The 22,062-nt window shown below is 41.5% G+C and overlaps 3 protein-coding genes across 10 annotated transcripts in view; 1 reads left to right on the top strand and 2 right to left on the bottom strand.

Annotated features, from left to right (window-relative positions):
* Positions 1 to 1,541: 1,541 nt before the first annotated feature.
* SNAPC5 (small nuclear RNA activating complex polypeptide 5) lies at positions 1,542 to 4,001 on the bottom strand. Of its 4 annotated transcripts, XM_079912490.1 has the most exons (4): positions 3,140 to 3,401; positions 2,872 to 3,055; positions 2,455 to 2,544; positions 1,542 to 1,684 (listed from the first exon to the last, which is right to left on the bottom strand). In XM_079912490.1, the coding sequence occupies exons 3-4, from the start codon at positions 2,518 to 2,520 to the stop codon at positions 1,562 to 1,564; spliced, it is 189 nt and encodes a 62-aa protein (XP_079768616.1). In that variant the 5' UTR covers positions 2,521 to 2,544; positions 2,872 to 3,055; positions 3,140 to 3,401; the 3' UTR covers positions 1,542 to 1,561. The 4 variants fall into 4 exon arrangements, with proteins under 4 accessions (XP_079768616.1, XP_079768615.1, XP_079768617.1 ...); XM_079912489.1 differs by lacking the exons at positions 2,872 to 3,055; positions 3,140 to 3,401 and adding an exon at positions 3,828 to 3,992; XM_079912491.1 differs by lacking the exon at positions 2,872 to 3,055 and having other exon boundaries at positions 3,349 to 3,411.
* ZWILCH (zwilch kinetochore protein) overlaps positions 3,673 to 22,062 on the top strand; it is a 45,652-nt gene continuing 27,262 nt past the window's right edge. For 3 of the 5 annotated variants that reach the window (XM_079912481.1, XM_079912482.1, XM_079912480.1), the window contains exons 1-4: positions 10,219 to 10,558; positions 13,725 to 13,776; positions 16,949 to 17,044; positions 19,862 to 19,980. In XM_079912481.1, coding sequence (XP_079768607.1) covers positions 10,506 to 10,558; positions 13,725 to 13,776; positions 16,949 to 17,044; positions 19,862 to 19,980 — 320 coding nt within the window. In that variant the 5' untranslated portion in view covers positions 10,219 to 10,505. Of the gene's footprint in view, positions 3,704 to 10,218; positions 10,559 to 13,724; positions 13,777 to 16,948; positions 17,045 to 19,861; positions 19,981 to 22,062 lie in introns of those variants that run through there. The other 2 variants (XM_079912484.1, XM_079912483.1) reach the window with 2 other exon arrangements.
* RPL4 (ribosomal protein L4) lies at positions 5,119 to 10,005 on the bottom strand. Its single transcript, XM_079912485.1, has 10 exons — positions 9,958 to 10,005; positions 8,401 to 8,572; positions 8,104 to 8,210; positions 7,601 to 7,739; positions 7,010 to 7,134; positions 6,606 to 6,735; positions 6,193 to 6,349; positions 5,819 to 5,902; positions 5,589 to 5,709; positions 5,119 to 5,505 (listed from the first exon to the last, which is right to left on the bottom strand). The coding sequence occupies exons 1-10, from the start codon at positions 9,958 to 9,960 to the stop codon at positions 5,212 to 5,214; spliced, it is 1,332 nt and encodes a 443-aa protein (XP_079768611.1). The 5' UTR covers positions 9,961 to 10,005; the 3' UTR covers positions 5,119 to 5,211.

The following is a 22,062-nucleotide window of genomic DNA, read 5'->3' as shown; positions in this document are numbered from 1 at the left end:
GAATGATCTAATTCTCAAGAATGATGTTCCCTACATCACTCTTGCTGTGTTTTTTGAGTTCCTCAGGCCAAATTCCTTACTCAAACTTCCTTACTGAGATGCCAATAATAGTCAGATTTTTTTCCCCAGCCGCCGCAAGGCTTGCAGGATCTTAGTTCCCCCACCAGGGATTGAACCCGGGCCCTCGGCAGTGAAAGCGCGGAGTCCTAACCACTGGACCACCAGGAAATTGCCAATAGTTGGATTTTTAAAGGATGCCTGTGAGTGTCTCACAAGGACCTGTAAAACTGCTAGAGCAGATACGAGTACTCTCATTTTACAGATGGGAAAGTGAGCTGCAAAGGTGAAAAGCAAGCAACCAGTTGGTGGTCAAGCTAGAATTCATACCCAACTTTTCTAGCTCTTAAAAACCCATGCTCATGTTTTAAGTTAGTCCCCAAGATGTGTACCTTGATGCTTTTTGTTGCAAAATAATTTTCACACTGTGTTTTCCAAGAAACATGCTCATTTAAACTTCTGGCTACTTCCTGTAAGAGTAGCTCAAAATAACTTTAATGAAATATTAACAAATATGTCAGTGCTCTCTTCTGTAACAGTTTTGTAAGGAGCTGTGCTTGAGGAGGTTGTTTGTGTTTTGTTTGGCTTTTCTGGGCAGGGCCAATTACTTTCATAAAATTAAGCAACTACTTGTCTGTACATTCAGTGGAAAAGGGACAGTATGCAGAAATGAGTCTCAACTTCAAATACGAAGTTTAACAACTCTTACTCTGTAACTGTCATCTCTTTATTACAAAATCCAACCTCCCAAGCCCAGTGATCCTTCAATGGCACATTTCCTAAGTCCAGAAATGGGTTTTCAACCATCCTACTATATTGTTTGCCCCAGGGGAACTGACCCTTTTCTGTTTCTGTCTGGAAAGCAGCAAGCTGCATGACAACTATTTATCTTTATTTCTAAGCACATTTTACCATAGTGATGTCTCAACCTAGATGTGGTAACAGCCATACAAAGCATGTTAGTAGGCCGTTTTACGATGTCACTGAGAGGTGGCAACAGCTTGTGCTCTCAAGTGGCCCTCTGTCCTCCTGTTTGTCATCTTTCTCTCCCATACTGTGGCCTTGCTCTGCTCACAAGGGTTCAATGGCATGCAAACAGTGTTTATAATTGGTTTTCTTAAAAGAGGCCTTGTTGATTGTAAAGGCTGGCTTGTATTTAAACTCTGCCCTTTTTGCAAATGCCAGACCTTCTCAGTAGCATTTCAGAGGAAGTTTTTGGTTTTGAACACAATTACTGAATCTGACCAGAATATAAACACAGCACCACCCATATTGCTCAATACTGAAACACTGCATCTCAGCTTTTCTGTATGTCACTAATTTTGGTTAAAGCACTCTGAAACTTGAGTTATTGATGGAACCATTTCTACAACTACACATCCTCCTAAAGTTCTTGCTTCCTTTTAAAGGAGGCTACAGGGCCCATGGCAAGAATTCTTTGAAGAGAGAAAGTTCCTGCGGCTTAGAACTTAACTCCTGTGACTAACCCTGGCTCTTCTCCCCTTCAGGAATCTGATTCTTCCTCCTCCTCCTCCTCCTCCTCCTCCTCTTCTGGCACATGGCTCCTTGTGCTCAACTCCAGTGCGGTCTGGTTGATTGATGCTTCATTGTCTACATGCACCAACATCTGCTTTAGTCAAGGACACATTACGGATTAGTAAGAAGAACACTGGCCTCAAAACAAATTAGTGTTTTCAAATAAAATCTCAATTGCGTATTCATCTGCAATATTTATCACTAAGAACTGTAGCCAGTTTCCTATTTCTCCAAATTCTACCCTGACCCCCCAACCCCCATTGCCAAAATGGGAGCAGAGTAAATGCCCTAGATTTGATAGAATATTACCTGATATACAAACATGGTTTTTACATAAGAATTATGCTGGCTTAGATGTGCTGCTTTCCAATAGTTTTACATGCTTAACACACATCTGGGAGAACTGTTCAAATATGGTATATTTAGAAGATGATTTTCCTGAGGGCATTTGGTGAGAGGAGGATATGATGAGGGCAAGAACTCATTTTTTAGCACTAGGCTTTGTAGCTGAAGCTACACTCTATTTTTAAATCCCAAGCTTGCTTATTCACAGAACAGCAAGAGTTTTGACATCTTCCTGCAAAGATCTTCACACTCTCCCCGGTTCACTGGAGTGACTAGAGAAAGTGGATGAATAGGAAGGTCGAGGCAATATAAAAGTACAGTCAACCACAGTGTAGCTAGCTGGTAGATGTTCCCTGTTTAAAACAGTAATACAGACAATCCAGTTTATTAAACTGGAAAGTTCTTAACACCACTTCCCAGAGTCCTTTGGGCTTGATAACGTAATTTACAATTTTTGATGGCTAAGCAGCGTAAGAGCAGAATGGACTCCCCAGGCCCACACTTGATTAAGCTTACATCATGTGACTGTTCAGGCGCAGGTTGAGAAGACAGCATCTCATCTTCTCTCCCAGAACTAATCATTGACTGGAGAGCCAGTTCTTCAACCTGGAAAAGAAGAGTCAAGGACACTTTCCTTACTATGTCATTGGGCTACTGATGTAGGTGAGATGTACTGAGCACGCTGTAAGCTGTGGGCATCATGAGAGGAAGTGAAAACAGTGTAAGCTCTGTGAAGCTCCAGAGGGAAGGGTGGGCTCCTCGAGCTTTCCCCACCTCTTAAGGAAACAGCACAGAAAGCTTCCAGCCCCTTTCTCCTAGGGTGAACAGGTGGTCCAGCTGAGCCGAGGCTTCCACTCCCCCAGACCTAGCAGCCCAGGGGAGAAAACACAAGCATGCGCTAAATAAAGCCAGGTGTCTTCTGATTCCACACACCTGAAGCTTGTCTACTCCATAATGAGAAATCGAAGGCAGGAAGACTGGAAAATGGGAGCGTTCCCCGGAGCACAAAGGAATCTAGGCTCTGGCCGCGGCCATCGTCAGCACGCTCACGTTAGGCACTGGTACAGGCACTGCGGCGATGTGAGAACATAAAGAAGTGCAGGCCATTACATGTACCCTAAGGGAAAGCGCACTGTTTTCATAGGTCGCAAGTGGACAATACTACTCAGTTTACAAACAGCCTTCATAACACTCATCTCACTTGGATTTAGAAAGCCTGGAAGTGCCGAACAGGAATTAGCAGGAGCGTGTCACTGAGGCTGAAAGGGGTGACTTCCGCAGAGGCCTGGGAACTGCCGCTGATGGGTGTCAATCTCAACTCCTCGTCAAGGCCGTGGAGTCGGTAACAGCTCCGGGGGTAAGAGCTACCGGGAACAACTATGTGGCTGGTCTCTTCTCGCAGGGCCTCACCGTTTTCCTTCGCAGAGTGGGCGCATCCGCCAGCCGGTCGTCTTTGCGAGACTAGAGCTGTATCGAGCGACCATACTAGGTAGTAAAGAGAATAGGGGCTCGGGAGGGGAGGCCGATGGGGGGCAGGGGCAGCCTAGGCGAGCCTGCGGGAGGTCTCCCTTCCTCAGCGCGTGGTGCGGCCGTCCGCGTTTCCGGGGCTGCAGGGGTCCGGTGTGGGGGAGGGTGTACTAGCCAAACTGATGGCTGAGTCTCAGCCCAGACCTGCGTGATCAAGATTCTTAGAGGGGTGGACCCACAATCTCAAATCCAGCCCCTCAGGCACCGGTAAGCCACCAGGTCCAGCCGCGAAGGCCGGGTGAGTAAGGGCTAACCGGCGGCAGCAGGCGGGCGCCGCAGACGCCTGGGCTCCGCGGAGAGCCGGGCGGCCCGGGGCGCCGAGGGGACGGAAGGGAGGAGCGGAGTGGGGGGCGCAGGGTCACCTTGAGCCGGTTCAGCTGGTCGTGCAAGGCCGCTTTCAACCGGAGCAGTGTCTCCTCCTCCTTGCGCAGCTCCTGAAGCCGGCTCAACATCGCGCGTCTTCGCGCTAGCGGCCGGCCGGCCACTCGCAGATGACGCCACCTCCGCGCCGCGCTACCGGAAACGGAAGAGCGGGTCGGGCGGGGCTGGCGGCACTTTGGGGCGGGGCGGCCGCTTCCTGCTGGCGGCTGGGGTAGCCGCTCCTCCGCGGACGAGCTCGGCCCACGGACGAAGTGGGGGTTTTAAACCAAAAACCTAGACTCCAATGATGATTCCTAAGGCGAAATGCGTTGGAGTTGTAAAGGACCTAGAGATAAAAATGGTCAGATAGCATGTGTCAGGTGCTTCAGCTGAACAGCACTGTTAGCACCCTTCCACTGGTGTTGCGTCAGGCGGCTGCTTTCGCTCCCGCAAACCTGCAGCCGCGTTTGAAGGCAGGGACTACTGCCAGCGTATGTGCATGGTACAGGAGCCCTGTGAAGGTCCAGGCAGGCGAGGATTCCCAGTCACATGAAAGGGGTTTCCCAGGAGGCCTGCGCAAATTAAAGCGCGTAAGACAGAGCGGTGTTTCAACAAATTGGACGGTGTTTTTTCACGCTAAGGAACTGGGATTTCTTGATCTATGAATGCAAGGATAGACTGCCAACGGGAACAAAGCCAGATGCAAAACAAGACCCTGACATGACAAAGTAGGGAAGGACGAACGTTTGGGTACATTCTCTGCACTAGCATGCTCGGTCAACATATTCATGCCTACTAAAAACGCACAAATGGTTGTGAAAAAAGCTCCTAGCACTTTTCATACCAAGGGTCCAAATATCAAAAAGGTGGCAAGCATTCCCTCCATCAACTGTATTCTAACACCAGGTTATAACACCTCTGAAGGAAGCGTCAGTTTCTTACTGCTATACTTTAAAAAATGTATTGATTCTGCCCTCTTGTGGTTACTGAAAATGTCAGATCTTTACCGAACTTCACCCATTTTCCAAGGTGTTTTTCTTATGGGAGAGGGGAGCTAAAGAGTTTCTGTGTATTTCTGGGATAAGTCTTTTAACCATCTGTTTCTCAAAACACTGTTACTTACAAAGTGGATTTTATATCTGGATTTATGGAACATCCCACTTCTCATTCAACTTCATGGATTTTATACTAAATCCAAGGCTCCATTTTATACCAGACTTAAAAGGCTTGAATTATGAAGAACAAAGTGTCAGTAAAAAAAATTCTAACCAAGATTCACACAACACATCCAAGTCATGTTTCTCACTGCCTCTTTGATCATAAGGTCTTTATTCAAAATTAGCTGTCCAAAATGATTTGACCTTCACCAAATAAACAAATTTAACTTTATGCAGCAGCCTTCTTTTCCTCTGTGGTGGGTTTCTTTTCTGTGGGCTTCTTTTCTGCAGGCTTCTTTTCTGCGGGCTTCTTTTTAGCAGGCTTCTTTTTAGCTGCTGGTTTCTTGGTCACTGCAGCCTTTTTTCCCACCAAAGGCTTCTTTGGCTTCTTCGGCTTCTTCAGCTTCTTAACGCAAATGGCCTCCTTTCCCTTCTTTCCCATCACAGGCTTCTTGCCTGGAATCCCCTTCTCATCTGATTTGGCTTCTAGTGCTGCTGCTACCCTATCCATCCGGATTTTGTGCTGCAACAAATTAGAAGAAAATCTAAGAATCAAATCTTTCTAAAAACTCAACATATATTAGCAAAACCCAAATTATTGCTTACGTTCCTGGCCTGGCGAAGAATGGTGTTCCGGCGCATGGTCTTTGCATATGGGTTTAGCTTCAACATGATTCTCAGGTTTTTCAGTGGATTCTTCTTCAAGACTCTGCGATGAATCTTCTTGCTATAAAAAGGTAGAGACTATATTTATAGTTTATTTACATTACCCATATTTCTGAAATACCCAATAGTGTGAGGCTAGGCAAGAATTACAGTGAATATCACAACTTTACCGTGGTGCTCGGAGGGCTCTTTGGATCTCTGGGCTTTTCAAGATTCTGCTAAGGTCTGTATTGAGCATCTTGTGCATGGGGAGGCTAAATGAAAACAGAAAACGCTGACTATAGAGGCTCAACTCCTATTTCTCATGTAACTGACTAAAGAACATGAACCTCAACAAAAGATTACTTTTAATCATTTAAGCTCGACAGAATACAATCAGAATTTCCACTATACTATCACTTCTCAGAATCTCACCATTTCCACATATTGCATCTGTTTACAAGGAGGAAATGGCAACACAATCCGTTATTTAGAAAATATGCAAACCAATTTTGAACACTATCCACAGCATAAACACTATGTTCAATATATGAATTACACTCACTTGTAGTTACTCTTGAGGGAGGCAGATTTACGCCAAGTGCCATACAGCTCATCTAACTTGCGGAAAGCACTTTCAGTCCAAATGCAGAAACGTCCCACGTGCCCACCAGGAGCAAGTTTCAAAATGTTCAGTTTGCTTACATTAAGCAGAGTAATTCCTTTTAAAGGGAAAACAAGAATTAGGGAGCCTGTATTTCAACAGAAGAAACACAAATCATCTTTATAGCACCCAAGAAGTATTTTAATCATGAATTTCAACCATCAATGGCTCACTCATTCAGCCAAGAATCAGAACTTCCACAAAATCATGAAGTTTCAGAAACACAGACCATAAAGTGGAATCTCATCATAATAAAAGCTGAGTAAGCTTGCATAGCATGGGTAATTAAAACATGTAAGCAGTACAAGATTTACCAGGGATGTTTCTGAAGGCCTTGATGATACCATTGTCCTCATTATAAATGATGCAGGGTCCCCTGCGCTGGATACGGCGACGGTTTCTCATTTTGCCTTTGCCAGCTCTCATTCGCTGCGAGGCGTAGACCTAACAAAGTGAGGTTTGGTATTTTGATTGAGATATGATCCCTGCAATAGATCTTCATAGTTTAAAAAACTTCATTTTACAGATGATCAAACTAGAGGCAAAAATGACTTGCCTAAATTTAACACAGCAATGATTTCAGATTTCAAACTCAAGTAATTTGGTTCCAGAGTCCTTGCTCTCACATCCACTGCGGTTTAGTTATACTGTCCCCTTCAGTAATCTTTTGAAATTTAAAATCTGGCAACAAATTTGTGTGAAGGACCACAAAATCTACCTTTTTGATATCATTCCAAGCCTTAAGTTTCTTCAGGAGCAAAACAGCCTCCTTGGTCTTCTTGTAGCCTTCAACTTTATCTTCAATCACCAAAGGAAGTTCAGGAACTTCCTCTATACGATGACCTGACAAAGCCAATTAACAGTGACCTGGTTACCCTGCACCCTTTGAAAAACTGAATCGAACCCACAAAATAAAAATGGTGTATACAATTTGCCAAATCAGAATCTCCACAAATATCATGTGTTTCAGAAACACGGACCAATGAAGTGGAATCTCATCATTTTGACAGTTAAATAAAAAGAGGAAGCAACATGACAAGATGGAAAAGTTTTCTAACAATATACGACATCACTTTATTTGAATTAGTTCTCCCAGTTACATAGTATTCACTGATGACTGAGCTGGATACACAGTATTCACTGATGATTAAGACTGAAATGATCATAACTAGTATTTAGCAGACGGAAACTTAGCCAGACACTCTAGGATGAGGTGAATGTACACAGGCTGTTAACACCAATGAAAAGGGTCAGGTAGAGGAAGAAAGGGGTATTTTATACGACTCCTAGAATATAAAATATCACAAACCTTTAGACATGACCAGCGCTGGTAAAGCCGAGGCAGCCAACGCAGAGCAGATGGCATATCGCTTCTGCGTTGTATTCACTCTGCGGTGCCAACGTCGCCAGGTCTTGGTTGGTGCAAACATGCGGCCCCCACGACACATCTGTTTTCCCAGTTAAGAATCACATTTCTCAAATTTTAGGAATTAAAAACAGGTTATGCCTTGCTCAGTAAGAATTTTCGTCACCCTTCTGAACCAGCTTACTGACAGCAGGCAACTGTCGCTGAGAACAGAGTAAGGCGCAAATTACGACATCACTGCAAGCAAAACCTCCTACTGTCAAACCTGTTGGCTTTAAAAATTATGACGGAAAAATCTTCCAGATTTCGAATCTGTCTAGAGAAATGTTTAATCTGGACACTAGCATCTTCAGCATAAATTATTTTGCAACTACTAACAAGAAAAAGACAAGTCCAGCCTTTTAAATGCCACAGCTGACTAGTCTAGGTGGTTAAACGAAGGATACATTTCCAAAAGCACCCTGGCCAGAACGGTGAGTGCCGCCACCTCGAACCCTGGGAATTCGAGCCACAGCTCTGCCAGTACCCCAAGACTCAGCACTGGTTTGATGACCTGAAATTGTGAAGAAACCCAAGTTTTAGCTACCCAACCACACCATTCTGACTACATGCACGGTAGCAAACAGCATCAGAACATCCAGGAAAATCATGTGGTTCAGAAACACGGACCAATGGAGTGAAATTTCATCACTGCTGTTAAGTACCTCTTAAAAAGTCAACCCAGGAAAGATCTAAATCCATACCTGCTAACTCACTGACAGCATAGGGCTGTCTGTTGTTTTTGCGTAAGTTGGTGTGAACAAAGTTCACAATATCTGGTCGAATGGGAGCCTTGAACACAGCAGGCAAAGTGACATTTTTGCCAGATGACTCCCCCTTTTCAGAGTACACTGATATCAGTGGACGAGCACACGCCTGGGAAAACAAAAAAAATATTTATATTGACAAGCAATGTCAGAGGCACTCTTCTCACGTGCCAACAAAAGCATTAACGGTTCAGTTCCAGAAGAGACTAGAGTTTGATGAGGTAGATAAAACTTAAACCAAAAACAAAGGCTAAGTTACCAACACACCATCAGGTCTATTAACATCAGTAAATACTTGAAGGACACATGATTCTCAAGTTCTGCCACAGAATTTTCATCATTTTCAAAGAGAACGCTTTATAATTAAACTTTTAAATGAGGCCTTAGAAAGCAAAATAATCAAAACCATACTGTAAGGTTTGAAAATGCAATTTAATGCCATCATCCAAACTCTTTCATCCCAAATGTCAGCAAATCTACCAGGGCTCCACTCCTCCAAACATCCATCCTTGCCCCCTTCATCCCATTCCAAACACAGGTTCCAAAAATTACTAGTAAAAACAACAGCCCTGTTACTTCTTGCTCAATCTTCTCCAAACACTTACCACCTCAAAGGAAAACATCCCAAGCAGGATGTACACAACATGCTCAACCTCGCTTTCCATACTCTTCCAGATGTTCAGGCCTACACTCACGGCCATTCCTGAGCTGCCTCAGATGCAACCAGTCTCCTACCTAAAGATACCCTTCCTCACCTCCTTCAGGTTTCTCTGATCACTGTTTATAAAGCCCAATTACTGCTTTCTCTCCAACTTCCTGTGTCTACAGCACTTACTACCATCGAACATTACGATGCATTTTGACCAGCTCAATTACGATCGAAGCTTCATAAGAATAGTGCTTTTTCCCTATTTTGTTCACTCAACTCCCCAAGGCACATATACAAACGTTATTTATGCAGTACATACACAACAATTAAATTTTAAAGAGGACCAGAATGCTTTCAGAGGCAATTCTTAAGATGAACACACAATAATTCAGGAAAAAAGTGGAAATACAAGTTTTTTCTTTAACGAAATCTCTCAAGAGACGAAGTATTCCTTACTAAGCCGGGCACGGAGATACAAGACCCCAAACTGACTCCCACCCAGACTCAGTCTTAGGCCCTGCAAATTTCCAAGTCTTCAGTAGAACCCATTCTTTCAAGATCCAAGGGAAGCCAGAATTCCAAAGGTCCTTCTGCGCCCGAGAACGATCTGGGGGGTTCTCCTGTGTCGCTTCCAAACGCGCCCTGCGCCGGCTCGCACACGTTGCCTCTAAGATGGCTGCCGGAGAGCCTCACTTCCCAGATCCCAGCCACAGATCCCAGCCCTTTGGTCCCCATCTCCTTCTCCTCGCTTCCCCTCATGAAGGTTTTATGCCCTGAACCTCCAAGCCCATTCCTGCCAGGCCCCAAGAGCAGAGAAAGGTCCAACGGAGAGAACTTTCACTCACCATGGCGGGGAGAGGAGAAGGCCACGCTCCCCTCAACCCGGCGGCTCCCACAGGAAAAGGAAGTGCTTAGCACTCCCACTCTGTATGTAACCTTCAACTCGTCCCCCACCCTGCCCCGTCTCAAAACCAATACAGGGACACAAAATATATCTATACCACTCTACAAAAATAAAAATAGCGTATTATTTCTTCATATATGTCAAATTACGGTATCTATTGACTTCCAAAGCCAAAAAGAGCACTTAGAAACAAGGGACTCCTTTTCGCGGAGTAATCCATATGGGGGCGAGGCCAACTCTCGCGAGACGAGTGTCTTTTCCCCCTCAACCGTTACAACTTATTTTAACTTTTTCTTACGGGAATGGAAAACTATTGGGACAGGAAAAACAGCTGTATGCTATAAAAGTTTAATCTTGTGGACAAACGGGACCTGTTGAGGGGGTGGTGGTGGTAAAAGTAGTCCCGGCGGGGGGTCATAACCCCGGAAGTCAGCGTCTGGCGCGCATTTCAGTTTGGCGGTTTCGGATCTGCAGTCAAACTGGGGCGGGATGTGGGCGCGAACCAACCGAGCTGCTGAGGAGTTTTACGCTCATCTCCTTCAGTGAGTAGTAGCCCCTGCTTTTGTCTTGGCTGTGAGGACAGCACTTCTCCCTCGGGGTATCCCTCTTTCCACAGCCTTCGGGATTAGCGCCTTGCCAGTTTCCAGCGGCGCGAATGTTGTAGACGAAGTCCGCTTTCCCGGGAGCTGGGGAGACGCCGGTTACCTGCTCCAGTGTGGGGTTGGCGCTGTAGGCCCTGCTGCTTGTAGTCTCGTTTAGGAGAAAACATGTGTACATTGTCACCCGAGGTGGAAGGTGCCAAGTTTTCCAAGAGGCACATTATTCACTCTTACAATGCACACAACTTGTGATATGTTAGGGGCACCTACCAGGATAGAGAAAACTAGATGTTGACATCCTTCACCTGTTTAAAGCCTGGCTGGCGTGAAACGTGTTGTTATAGTCTATTCAAGATAGTTATATGAGCAACAGTTATAATGATAACGTGATGGTGTGTCGGCTCTTTAAAGCACCTTTGTTTCACAGTGCTCTTAAGACTTCGTTTTATTCATATAGTGAACACTAGTACTAAAGGGGATTCCATCCAGTTCTGTATCCAACATAAAAATCGAATCCAGTAGTTCTGAAATTTGAGCATGAAGCACTATCACCTGGCAGGTTGCCAAAACATATTGCTGGGCCCCCTTCCAGGGTTTCTCATTTAGTAGGTCTGGGGTGGGGCTAAAGAATTTCCCTTTTGTAACCAGTTTCAGGTGAAACAGATGCTGCGGGCGTGACACTTTGATAACTGTTGTAATCTATCCCCTTCTTTTCTAAATGACATACTTTTTCATTATTTGTCTTCATTGCTTTTATTTCCTGCCTACAAAAGTGGTAATGCTAGTCAGGTTTTTCAACATTATAGAAAGATCACTAGCTTTTTCTTTCTTTTTTTTCTTAAACAATGTCTTGGATAGCTTTCAGTATGAGAGCCTATACGTCTCATTGTTTTTAACAGCTATATAATATTTCATTGTATGGCTATTTTATGTTTATTTAACCAGTCCCTTGTTGATACAACTTTATTTAGACCTTTTGCATTTTCTAATTATTTCATAGGTGTTAGTTTTTCTTTCCACCTGTATCCCTCACACTGCCTTTGTAGCTACCTGCCTACTGGAAATTTCCAAATGAGACCTCAAACTCAACGTCTGTGAAACTGAATTCATCTATTCCCTACAACCTGACAGTCTCCTGAATTCTGTCTATGAGTTAAGAGTTACAAGTCCAAGACTGTAACTTGGTTCTCTTTTACACTGCCACCCACCCCTGTCCCATCTAGTCAGTCACCATGTGCCCTTGTTCTCCCTCCATCCCTACTGCTTTTGTTCACCATCATCACTTTTTTGAAGTACTACAAGTTATTCACAGCTATTTTCCTGGCCTCCAAGTTTATAGCCTCCACATCAGGAGGTCAGGGAGATCTTTCTCATTTAAAATCTTGTAGTGAGCTCCTCTTGGCTTTCAGCATACAGTTCAAGCCCTCTAGCAAAACCTCTTCCTTTGTGCCACAACAGTACCCCACACTCCCCTCTGTTGGGACTCATCACCCTGTATTGCAATTGTTGGTTTGCTAGTTGGACTACAGTCAAGACTATGAACCAGAGGCTATGCATTTGTTTTATATCTTGGACATTTAGTAAGAATTGTTGACTAAATGTTATGACATAGTATGTGCTTCGTGTTTGGTAATTGCAATCATGGTTGCTTTTGCTGTGGTCATCCATTTACAGTGCTTGGTGTCAGTCTATTTATCTCTTGTAAAAATAAAATACAGTGCGTGTGTGTGTCTGTGTGTGTGTTTGTGTGTGTGTGGAAAAAAAAAAAAAGAATTGTTGACAAAAAAAACACCAAAACCCAAAAGTTATGTTATTTGGGGACCTTACTGAGGACTATAGCCTGGGAATCAGCTTCTCAGATAGCTCTGAAGAACTGATCCAAAGAGGTAAGGGAGTTGTCAGAATATATAGGAGTTTTTGCTAGGGGAATAAACCAACAAAAACAAAGCAAAACAAAACAAAAAAGTAGTTGAACATCAAAAGTTTACTACTAATCACAAGAACAGACATCTCAAGTTAATGATTTTAGTGCTTTTCCATGTATGGGAAGATGTAAGAGTCTGGACTCATTGAAATTATTCCTTTGATACGCATCTTAACTGTCTAGGGCCAGTATCCTGTTTTTCTGCATCCTGAATTCCCCTCAGGGTGCACCAGGGTGGCTGCCGTGGCTGATGGTTTTATGGTGGGCAGCATTCGGTGTTTACCAGAATGGCAGGCAACTTTTTTGTCCACAGAGTGCCTGCCCATAATACACATACTGGTGACATGATTCTTGAATGATTGATTGAATAACATCCCTGAGTTATGCATACATAGAAGTTAAACTTCTTTAAGAATAAGTCACAATCTTGTCCAAAATGTGGGTCATAGTTTTTATTTCAGTGAGTTATAGAGTGGATCAAACAATAAATGGTATCCTGAAACCATTCTGTTGGGTTCCTTTAGGACTCTAAGGATTCTTTTCTTTCAGAGTGTAGATCAGGCTGATGTGCATTTTGGTATGTTAATGGCTAATAGTTTACATGCTTTGGGATCAACTTTCTTGAATAAAATGATAATTATGAAGTATCTTAGAGTTTTGTGCTTACATTTTAAAAAGGAAATGCTTTAGCATTATCAAATTTACTAATGTTTTAGTGACAGCTCATGAAAACGGAGGATAGATGCTTCCATTTTAGCAATAGAAATCCAAGGCCTGGGACCCTTAAATAACTTCTCCATGGTTACCTGCTGATTCAGTGGCAGGTCAGAATCCAGTCATTTTTACTTCCCAAAAATCATGTAGTAACTTACACTTTAATAGTAATTGGTACTGTGTTTTAAAAGTTACAAGAGTAGAGGTAGGCAACCTAATTTCCTGCGGCCTCTGAGAAGCAGTAGTACCCACTTTGGGGCAGCTGTCTATTAATCTCTATCACATCTCTTTTTTTTTTCCTTGTTAACCTAATACTCTTTTTCTGCTTTTTTCTTCCTTCTCAACCATGCCTTAGGACTGCCATGAATACTTTGCATTTTGCTTTTCTCTTGGAGAAAGTAATGGCTAACTCCTGAGTTTAAATGACAGAATACTATAGCTCTATTTCTCACATGTGGTTCTGCATTTCAGGGAATTTGATGAAGAAAAGAAAGGAATCTGTAAAGATCCATTTATCTATGAGGTATGAACATTTTATTTGGTTTTTAAACAACTCAATCATCCTAAAATTTTGAGTTTTTAAAAGTTGAGTTTACTGAAGTTAATTTACGTAGACTAAATGTCACCCTTTTAGCGTACAGTTCTATGAATTTTTACAAATGCATTTAGTCATATAACTACCCCCAAAATCAAGAACATTGCTATCACCTCCAAAAAATCCCCTCATGTCCCTTTATAGTCAACCGTTTCCCCTGTTCCCTGGCAGCTACTAATCTGTTTTATATCTCTGTTTTCTGTCTTCTGTATTGCCTTTTCCAGAATGTCATATAAATAAAACCATATAGTTTGTAGCCTTTTGGGTCAGGTTTCTCTCAATGAGTATGTAATGCATTTGAGATTCAACTGTGTTGTGTGTATCAGTAGTTCATTCCTTTTTATTGTTGAGTAGTATTCCACTGTTTCGCCAGTTGATACACACTTGGATTGTTTCCAGTTTTCGATAATTATGAATAAAGCTGCTATAAACATTCATGAATTTATTAAGTTTAAGCATCTAATATATGCCAAGTGTTCCATAGGTAAACTCCCCATAGAACTTAATCCCTTAAAACAATTAGCAAACTAAAATTTATATTCTAAAAGACGAGCTGAGGAGAAATAGTCATAAATGGGCTAATATCCATGTGTGTAAAATATATAAAAAGCTCTTAAAATCAATCAGGAAAACAGACAATCATTAATAGAATAGGCAAAGGATACAAATAAGTAACCACAGAAAGAAAAATACAAATACTGTTGACCCTTGAACAACAAAGGGGTTAAGGGTGCTGGCCCTCTACAGTCAAAAATCTGATTATAACTTTATAGTGGACTCTCCCTATATGTGGTTCCTCCATATCCGAGGTTCTACATCTGTGGATTCAGCCGACATTGGGTCATGTAGTACTATAGCGTTTACTGTTGAAAAACATTTGTTTATAAGTGGACCCATACAGTTAAAACCTGTGTTCTTCAATGGCCAACTGTATAGTTATCTCTTACTATCTGAATTCTCACTAACCAAACTCAAAAATCAAATATATCCAAGTAAATGTATTATTAATCCCTCCCTATCTGAATTATTACCAGTTGGTACCTATATTAGTTTCCTACGGCTGCTGTAACAATGTACTACACATTAGTTTTCTTAAAACATGAGAAATGTATTCTCTCACAGTTCTGGGGACTAGGAGTCTGAAATCAAGGTGTCAGCAGGGCTGTGTTCCAGCTGAAGTCTCTATGAAAGGATCCTTCCTTGCCTCTTCCTAGCTTCTGGTAGTTTCCAACAATCCTTGGTGTTTCCTGGCTTGTTGAAATACCTGCCTTTGTCAGCACATAACATTCTCCCTGTGTGTCTATGTCTCTAAATCTCTCTCTCCTTGTAAATATACCAGTCATTGGGTTTAGGGCCACGCCCCCCCCAACCTAGTTAATCTTCATCTTAATTTGATTACATTTGCAAAGATCCTATTTCCAAATAAGGTCACATTCAGAGGAATCAGAGGTTAGGACTTCAGCTTATCTTTTGGGAGGACTTAATTCTACCCACAACTGTACTTGATCAAGAACTTAGTAGATCAGAATAACAAAGCATCCTTTGCTCTCTGAACTTAGTATCTAAATGCTTCAATATCCAAACTAAGAAATAGGTTCAAATAGTGAGAGGTATTTATCAGTAATAATATTAGACGCTGTTCACTCTCATTAGTGATCAAATAAATGAAAATTAAAACAATAACAGAGATAAAAGTAAACAATGAAAATAATGTGTTGACCTAAGTGATGGGAATGCAAATATGTGGGTATGACATATTTGAAAGGCAATTTGACAATATCAATGTGATTTTAGATATTCATCTTAAAGTACTTAAAGGATGTCCATTATCAATTGTTTGTTATAGCATATAACTTGAAAATACCCAAATGTTGAATAATATGGAATTATGTGATAGTAGATCCATGGTACTAGACAGCCTAAGAACATTTAATGGCATGGAAAGAAGTTCATGGTATGAAACCATTAGAATGTTCTATTTATTTTTTAAGCAAAATCCTATTGAGTTATCAAAATAACAGATATATTTCTATTATTTTATTTTATTTATTTATTATTTATTTATTTTGGCTGAGTTGGGTCTTTGTTGCTGCGCGCAGGCTTTCTCTAATTGCGGCGAGCGTGGGCTACTCTTCGTTGCAGAAGGGTAGCTTCTGCAGGGCTACTCTGCACAGGCTTCTCACTATGGTGGCTTCTCTTGTTGCGGAGCACAGGCTCTAGGCAGGCAGGCTTCAGTAGTTGTGGCATGCGGGCTCAGTAGTTGTGGTTCGCAGGCTTAGGTGCTCTGCGGCCTGTGGGATCTTCCCCGACCAGGGATCGAACCTGTGTCCCCTACATTGGCAGGCAGATTCTTAACCACTGCACCACCAGGGAAGTCCCGATATGTTTCTCTTTAAATAGATTTATTTATATGTCTGGAAAAACATCAGGCAAAATATACACCAAAAAGACTAATAATAGTAGTGACTACTCTGGCTAGTAGAATTATAGATGAGTTTTAAAAAATCTCTTTTAGCTACCTGTTTCCAAACTTTTATACAATAAATGTTTATTGCAATTGGAATGAAGAAATATGCAGTTCCTATAAACTGATAAAGTTCTAAATTCCATAGTACAATCAGAAAAAAAGATAATGTTTAGTAAAGAGCTAATTTTATGGTTCATAACAGTAAATCCAATATGATTGGGGAAGAGGATGTCAGCGTGATCCTAATCAAAAGGTCTTACAAGGCAGGGTGCTCTTTAGGTGGGCCTTGAAGCACATAGATAACAGATATAAGAGCTAGAATTTTTTTTTTTTTGTCCATGCCACAGCTTGCAGGGATCTTAGTTCTCCGACCAGGGATTGAACCCACGCCCTCAGCAGTGAAAGTGCAGAGTCCTAACCACTCAACCGCCAGAGAATTCCCCAGCTAGATTTTCTCAACACGAAAAACAACATGGGCAAAGAATAAATGAAATTATATTTTGAAAACATTACATCTTGTTCAAATTCTCTTTTCCAGTTACTTGCATAGAACTGGTCTTTATGTGTTTAAATATTTGTACATATATATGTGTGTATCTATAACATTGCTGGACCTTAATCCATTTTTAATAGGCTGATGTTCAAGTGCAGTTGATCAGCAAAGGCCAACCAAACCCTTTGAAAAATATTCTAAATGAAAATGACACAGTATTCATCGTGGAAAAAGTGGTAAGTAGTGCTTGGGCTTTGTGGTTAATTCTTAACAGCCAAATTTGGTGTCTTGTGGATAATCTCAAATGTACACATTTTCTTATCAGCATGTTAGTGATAGTGGATTCTAATATCTTTTAGTAGTAAGTACAGTGCTGTCCAACAGAGAGATAATGTGAACCACATACGTAATTAAAAATTTTCTGGTAGCCTCATTGCAAAAAAAAAGGTAATTAATTTTCATACTGTAATATTGACTTTTTCATTTGTTCAGTTGTGTGAATTTTAACACATGTCTACAATCTAGTAATCACCATCATAATCAGAACACAAAACAGTTCCATCACCCCAAAAAACTCCCTCGTGCTATCCCTTTAAAATCATTCCCTCTATAAAATGGATAACTAATAAGAACCTGCTGTATAAAAAAATAAAGTAAAGTTCAAAAGAAAAATCATTCCCTCTTCTCCCTCACTGTAGCTTTATCTTCTTAAGAATGTCATGAATGGAATCATACAAAAGTGTGTAACCTTTTGAGTCTGGCTTCTTTCACTCAGTGTTATAATGCCTTTGAGATTCATTCAAGTTGTGTATTAATGGTTCATTTCTTTTAACTGCTGAGTAGTATTCTGTGGTATGGATGTACCACAGTTTCTTTACCCATTCATCCTTTGAAGGACATTTGGGTTGTTTTCAGTCTTCAACGATCACTAATAGAGCTACTATAATTTTTATACAGAATTTTATGTGAGCACAGTTTTCTTTACTGTAAATGGCTAGGAGTGGGATTGCTGGGTCTGAAATTATGTTTAATAATGCTTTTATTTAATCTAATTTATCTAATGTTATCATTTCAATACCTAATTCATTTAAAAATCATTAATGAGATTTTAAGTTCTTTTTTCCATACTGCATCTTCAAAATCTGGTATGTATTTTACATTTAAATCTCAATTTGATCTGGCCACATTTCAGGTGCTCAAAAGCCACATGTGGCTGGTGGGTGGCTACTGTTTTGAACAGCACAGCATAAGTAGCTATGACTTATAAATTTCTACTTTAATTTTTGCTTGTTAAATGTAACAAGAGGGGACTTCTTATATTTTGCATCACTTTATAATTACAGCCTTACACCTTTGTGGGGTTTTTTTTCTTTTTTTTTCAATTTTTGAATTTTATTTTACTTATTGTTCTTATTAGTTATCTATTTTATACATATTAGTGTATACATGTCAATCCCAATCTCCCAATTCATCCACTCCCCCAACCCCCGCCGCTTTCCCCGCTTGGTGTCCATACGTTTGTTCTCTACATGTGCATCTCTAGTTCTGCCCTGCACACGGCACCTTTGTGTTTGAAGTTCGGGAACTGTTTTGGCAGAGCAGTAACAGTGATGTTAACTGAGTGCTGATAATGCTGTCACATTACACAGTTGCTTTGGGGCCAGGACCCATTCTTGGGTATATTGTTTCCCGAAGTAGATAGGAGCAGGATCTAATAGGGGAAAGTGGATGTTCCTTTAGAAGGAATATCTTTGTCTGCTTTAGGGCCCACATGCTGTCTGGACCGGGATTGAGATGAATGAACAGAGAGCTCTTTATTTTAAATACACACAGAAACTTCTTTCTGAGGAGGGGACATATTTATTTTTCTTTTGTATTAATGATGCTTATCAGTGGTGGACAGATGCTTGGAAAATAATTATAGGTGAATTATGTGGTTGAATTTAGACTTTTCCCATAGAAGGGAAAATGTTTGTTGAGCAAAAGCTGAAAAAATGAAGTTGGTCGGGTGAAGATGAGTTACCTGGGAAAGGTAAAGATGAGCAGAGGAATTTGTGGAAATTGGTTGGGCTACTAGTGAGGATGCAGCTTGGAGTTGTGAGGAGTTACCTGGCATTTTTAGTTGGGGAACAATTAAAATGGGCTTTATTTCTACAAAGATCAGTAGAGCTTAAAGCATGAGTTTTAGGTAGATGGATATTGACAAGTAGAACGGAAGGAAAAATGACATTTCTTGGATACTTCTAGGAACTATTTGGAAACCCAGGCCTGGAAGGGAATAAAATCTGGAATCTGGCAGAAGAAATTCAAAGTTGAGGAAACATCTAGGTCAGATACCTATTAAGTATTTACTGCTAGAAGAGCTTAGTGGATAAGAACTTGAGTTTTGAAGTCAGACTACCTAGATTCAAATGTTACTTTTGCCGCTCAGCAGCTGTGTTATTCTAGGCAAGCTATTCAACCGTTCACTAGCTCAGTTTTCCGGTCAATAAAACAGGGTTAATGATAGTATCTATCTCGGGGTTTTTATGAAAAATGAAAGAAAGCTTGCAACAGTACTGGTACATAGTACATGCTCAGGAAATGTTAATTCGTAAAATTATTGTTATTATTGGCAGAACTGAACTTTTTAACTACTTAAACACATGGATATCAGAAACACAAATGAGAGCTGATAGCCCTAAGAGGAATAGACTTAAGGAGTAAGGTGAACCTTCAAGTTTGTGGAGTGACAAAATCAGGGAGTCTTCCATGGATTTCCCTTGCTGTTTGTACATCATCTTGTACGTGGTAGAGCACTTCCTTTTCTGATGGTATCAGATACTCCCTTTATCAGTAGCAACTTAGATCAATATCTTTATAGGACAGTGGAAATGCTTCTGACGGTGAGATTTATTACCACCAAATTAGTTTGTAGCTGTGATTCTTGTCATAACCCAATCATTTTGTGCTTAAGCGTTTAGAAATCAGTACGTTATATTCTAGCATAGTGAAGAGTTGACTGTTACCTTAAGTGTTCTTTTACCTGGTTAAATAATTAAACATTTTTAAAGCCTTTAGAAAAGGAAGAAACAAGTCATGTTGAAGAACTACAATCTGAAGAAACTGCTATTTCTGATTTCTCTACTGGTGAAAATGTTGGACCACCTGCTTTACCAGTTGGGAGAGCCAGGTAAGTTTTTTCTTAGTATAGGGGTGGAGGGTAGGATTTAAATAGAAGTGTTCTTATAAACATTGGGGAAAAAATATGTATCTAGCTAGATCCCTCCCTCTCTCCTTTCGCCTCCCCCTTGATGTGTATACTCAATTCTCTAAGGATAGCTCTACTTGACTGTCCCTTGACTGTACCATAGGCATCCCAAGCCTAACTAAGACGACTGCGGTGATCTTCCCTTTCTCCATTCCCCTATACTGTTTACTGTTGTTGCTTCGTAATTGTTTTCCTTATTTCTAATCTGGTTCCTCGCCAATCTTTTTTCCTCACTGCTGCCAGAGTGATCTTTATAAAATGAAAGCCTGATTGTATTGCTTCCCTGATTAAAAATCCTTCAGTGGTTCTTTTGCCCCATGATAAAATCCAAATTCCTTATGAGTGACACATATGAGCCTTCAGCATCCAATCCAGTGGTCCTCCATGAGGGGTGCCATACTCAGCAGGCAATTGGAAATGTGTAGGGATACTTTTTGATTGCCACAGTGATTCAGGGGAGCTTTTGGCCTGGGCCATGGATGGTAAATGTCCTGCAATGCATGGGGCTCTCCTGTCCAACGAGGAATTATCCCACCCAGATGCCAGTAGTGCCCCTGTTAGAAACCCTACCGCCTCTGTCTGCTTTGCCAGTTTCACTACCCACCCCCCAACATATGACTTTCTGTCTGCCCGGCCTCCCTCAACTCCAAAACCAAGAAGTCTTTGCTGTCAAGGAGTCCTGGAGGATCTGGCTTTATATGTATAACAATATTAGAGAATAAGGACCATAATAACAATATTCACAAAGTGACTTTCTTTCATGGTGGGGTTTTTTTTTAATTTATTTATTTATTTTTGGCTGTTTTGGGTCTTCGTTGCTGCGCGCGGGCTTTCTCTAGTTGCAGAGAGCGCGGGCTACTCTTAGTTGTGGTGCGCGGGCTTCTCAATGTGGTGGCTTCCCTTGTTGTGGAGCACGGGATCTAGGCACAAGGGCTTCAGTAGTTGTGGCACGCGGGCTCAGTAGTTGTGGCTCACGGGCTTAGCTGCTCCGTGGCATGTGGGATCTTCCTGGACCAGGGCTTGAACCCGTGTCCCCTGCATTGTCAGGCGGATTCTTAACCATTGCACCACCAGGGAAGCCCCCATGGTGGGGTATTTTTGTTTTGTTTTGCTGTGTAGAAGCTTTTAAAATCTTTTGTAGTTAATCAGTCTTTTCTTTCTTGGCTTCTTGATTTTAAGTCATGTTTGGCCTTTTTTGCTTTTCTGTCCCATAACTTGAACATTATTTATTTGCGTTGTTTTCTCCAGCCAGTGTTTGTTTGGATTTATCCATAGGCTTATCATTTCTTTGCTCTCCATTTCTTCTTGCATTTCAGACCTTCCTTCTGGGATTATTGTATTTCTTTATTGAAGTACAATCCCTTAGAAATGCCTTTTCTGAACATCTGTTGGTAATAAATTTAGCTTTCATCTCTTTGAAAAAAAATTTTAAGCTGTATTTTTGGTAACTTTTAATTCTGATACACTCAAATTTACAGAAAAATTAAAAGAATAGTTCAGGAACTTCTGTGTACCCTTAACCAGATTGACCATTACATTTTGCTGTCTTTGCTTTGTGATTCTGTCACTTGTTCCTCCTCCTCTACTCCTGCCCACTCCCCCATCTGTATAACAAACACGTGTCACACACACAGTTTTTTATTTATTTTATTTATTTATTTATTTTTTTTTTGCGGTACGCGGGCCTCTCATTGTGCGGCCTTTCCCATTGCGGAGCACAGGCTCCGGACGCGCAGGCTCAGCGGCCATGGCTCACGGGCCCAGCCGCTCCGCGGCATGCGGGATCCTCCTGGACCGGGGCACGAACCCCTGTCCCCTGCATCGGCAGGCGGACTCTCAACCACTGCGCCACCAGGGAAGCCACACACACAGTTTTTTAAATGAAATATTAACAGTATGTTGGAGACATCATGCTCCTTCACCCCTAAATACTTCACTATGTATTTCCTAGAATCTAGTACATGCTCTTATATAACCACAGAACAGTCATCAAAATCTGGAAAT

The sequence above is a fragment of the Stenella coeruleoalba genome (genome assembly GCF_951394435.1).
Source record: "Stenella coeruleoalba genome assembly, chromosome: 2".
Classification (NCBI taxonomy): Eukaryota; Metazoa; Chordata; class Mammalia; order Artiodactyla; family Delphinidae; genus Stenella; species Stenella coeruleoalba.
The sequence above is the reverse complement of the archived record's forward strand: the minus strand, read 5'-3'. Positions and strand labels throughout refer to the sequence as shown.

Bases quoted from the DNA above. Each gene is read 5' to 3' on its own strand.
- SNAPC5 (XM_079912488.1), bottom strand. From the start codon at position 3,917: ATGTTGAGCCGGCTTCAGGAGCTGCGCAAGGAGGAGGAGACACTGCTC. The intron at 2,545-3,827 runs GTGACCCTGCGC...CTTCTTTTCCAG, and splicing joins ACCAGCTGAACCGGCTCAAG to GTTGAAGAACTGGCTCTCCA. The intron at 1,688-2,454 runs GTAAGCTTAATC...CCTTGACTAAAG, and splicing joins CGCCTGAACAGTCACATGAT to CAGATGTTGGTGCATGTAGA.
- RPL4 (XM_079912485.1), bottom strand. The intron at 6,736-7,009 runs GTAGATTTTGTG...TCACTTTGTTAG, and splicing joins CTTGGAATGATATCAAAAAG to GTCTACGCCTCGCAGCGAAT. The intron at 5,903-6,192 runs GTGAGTGTAATT...GTTTTCATTTAG, and splicing joins TCCCTCAAGAGTAACTACAA to CCTCCCCATGCACAAGATGC.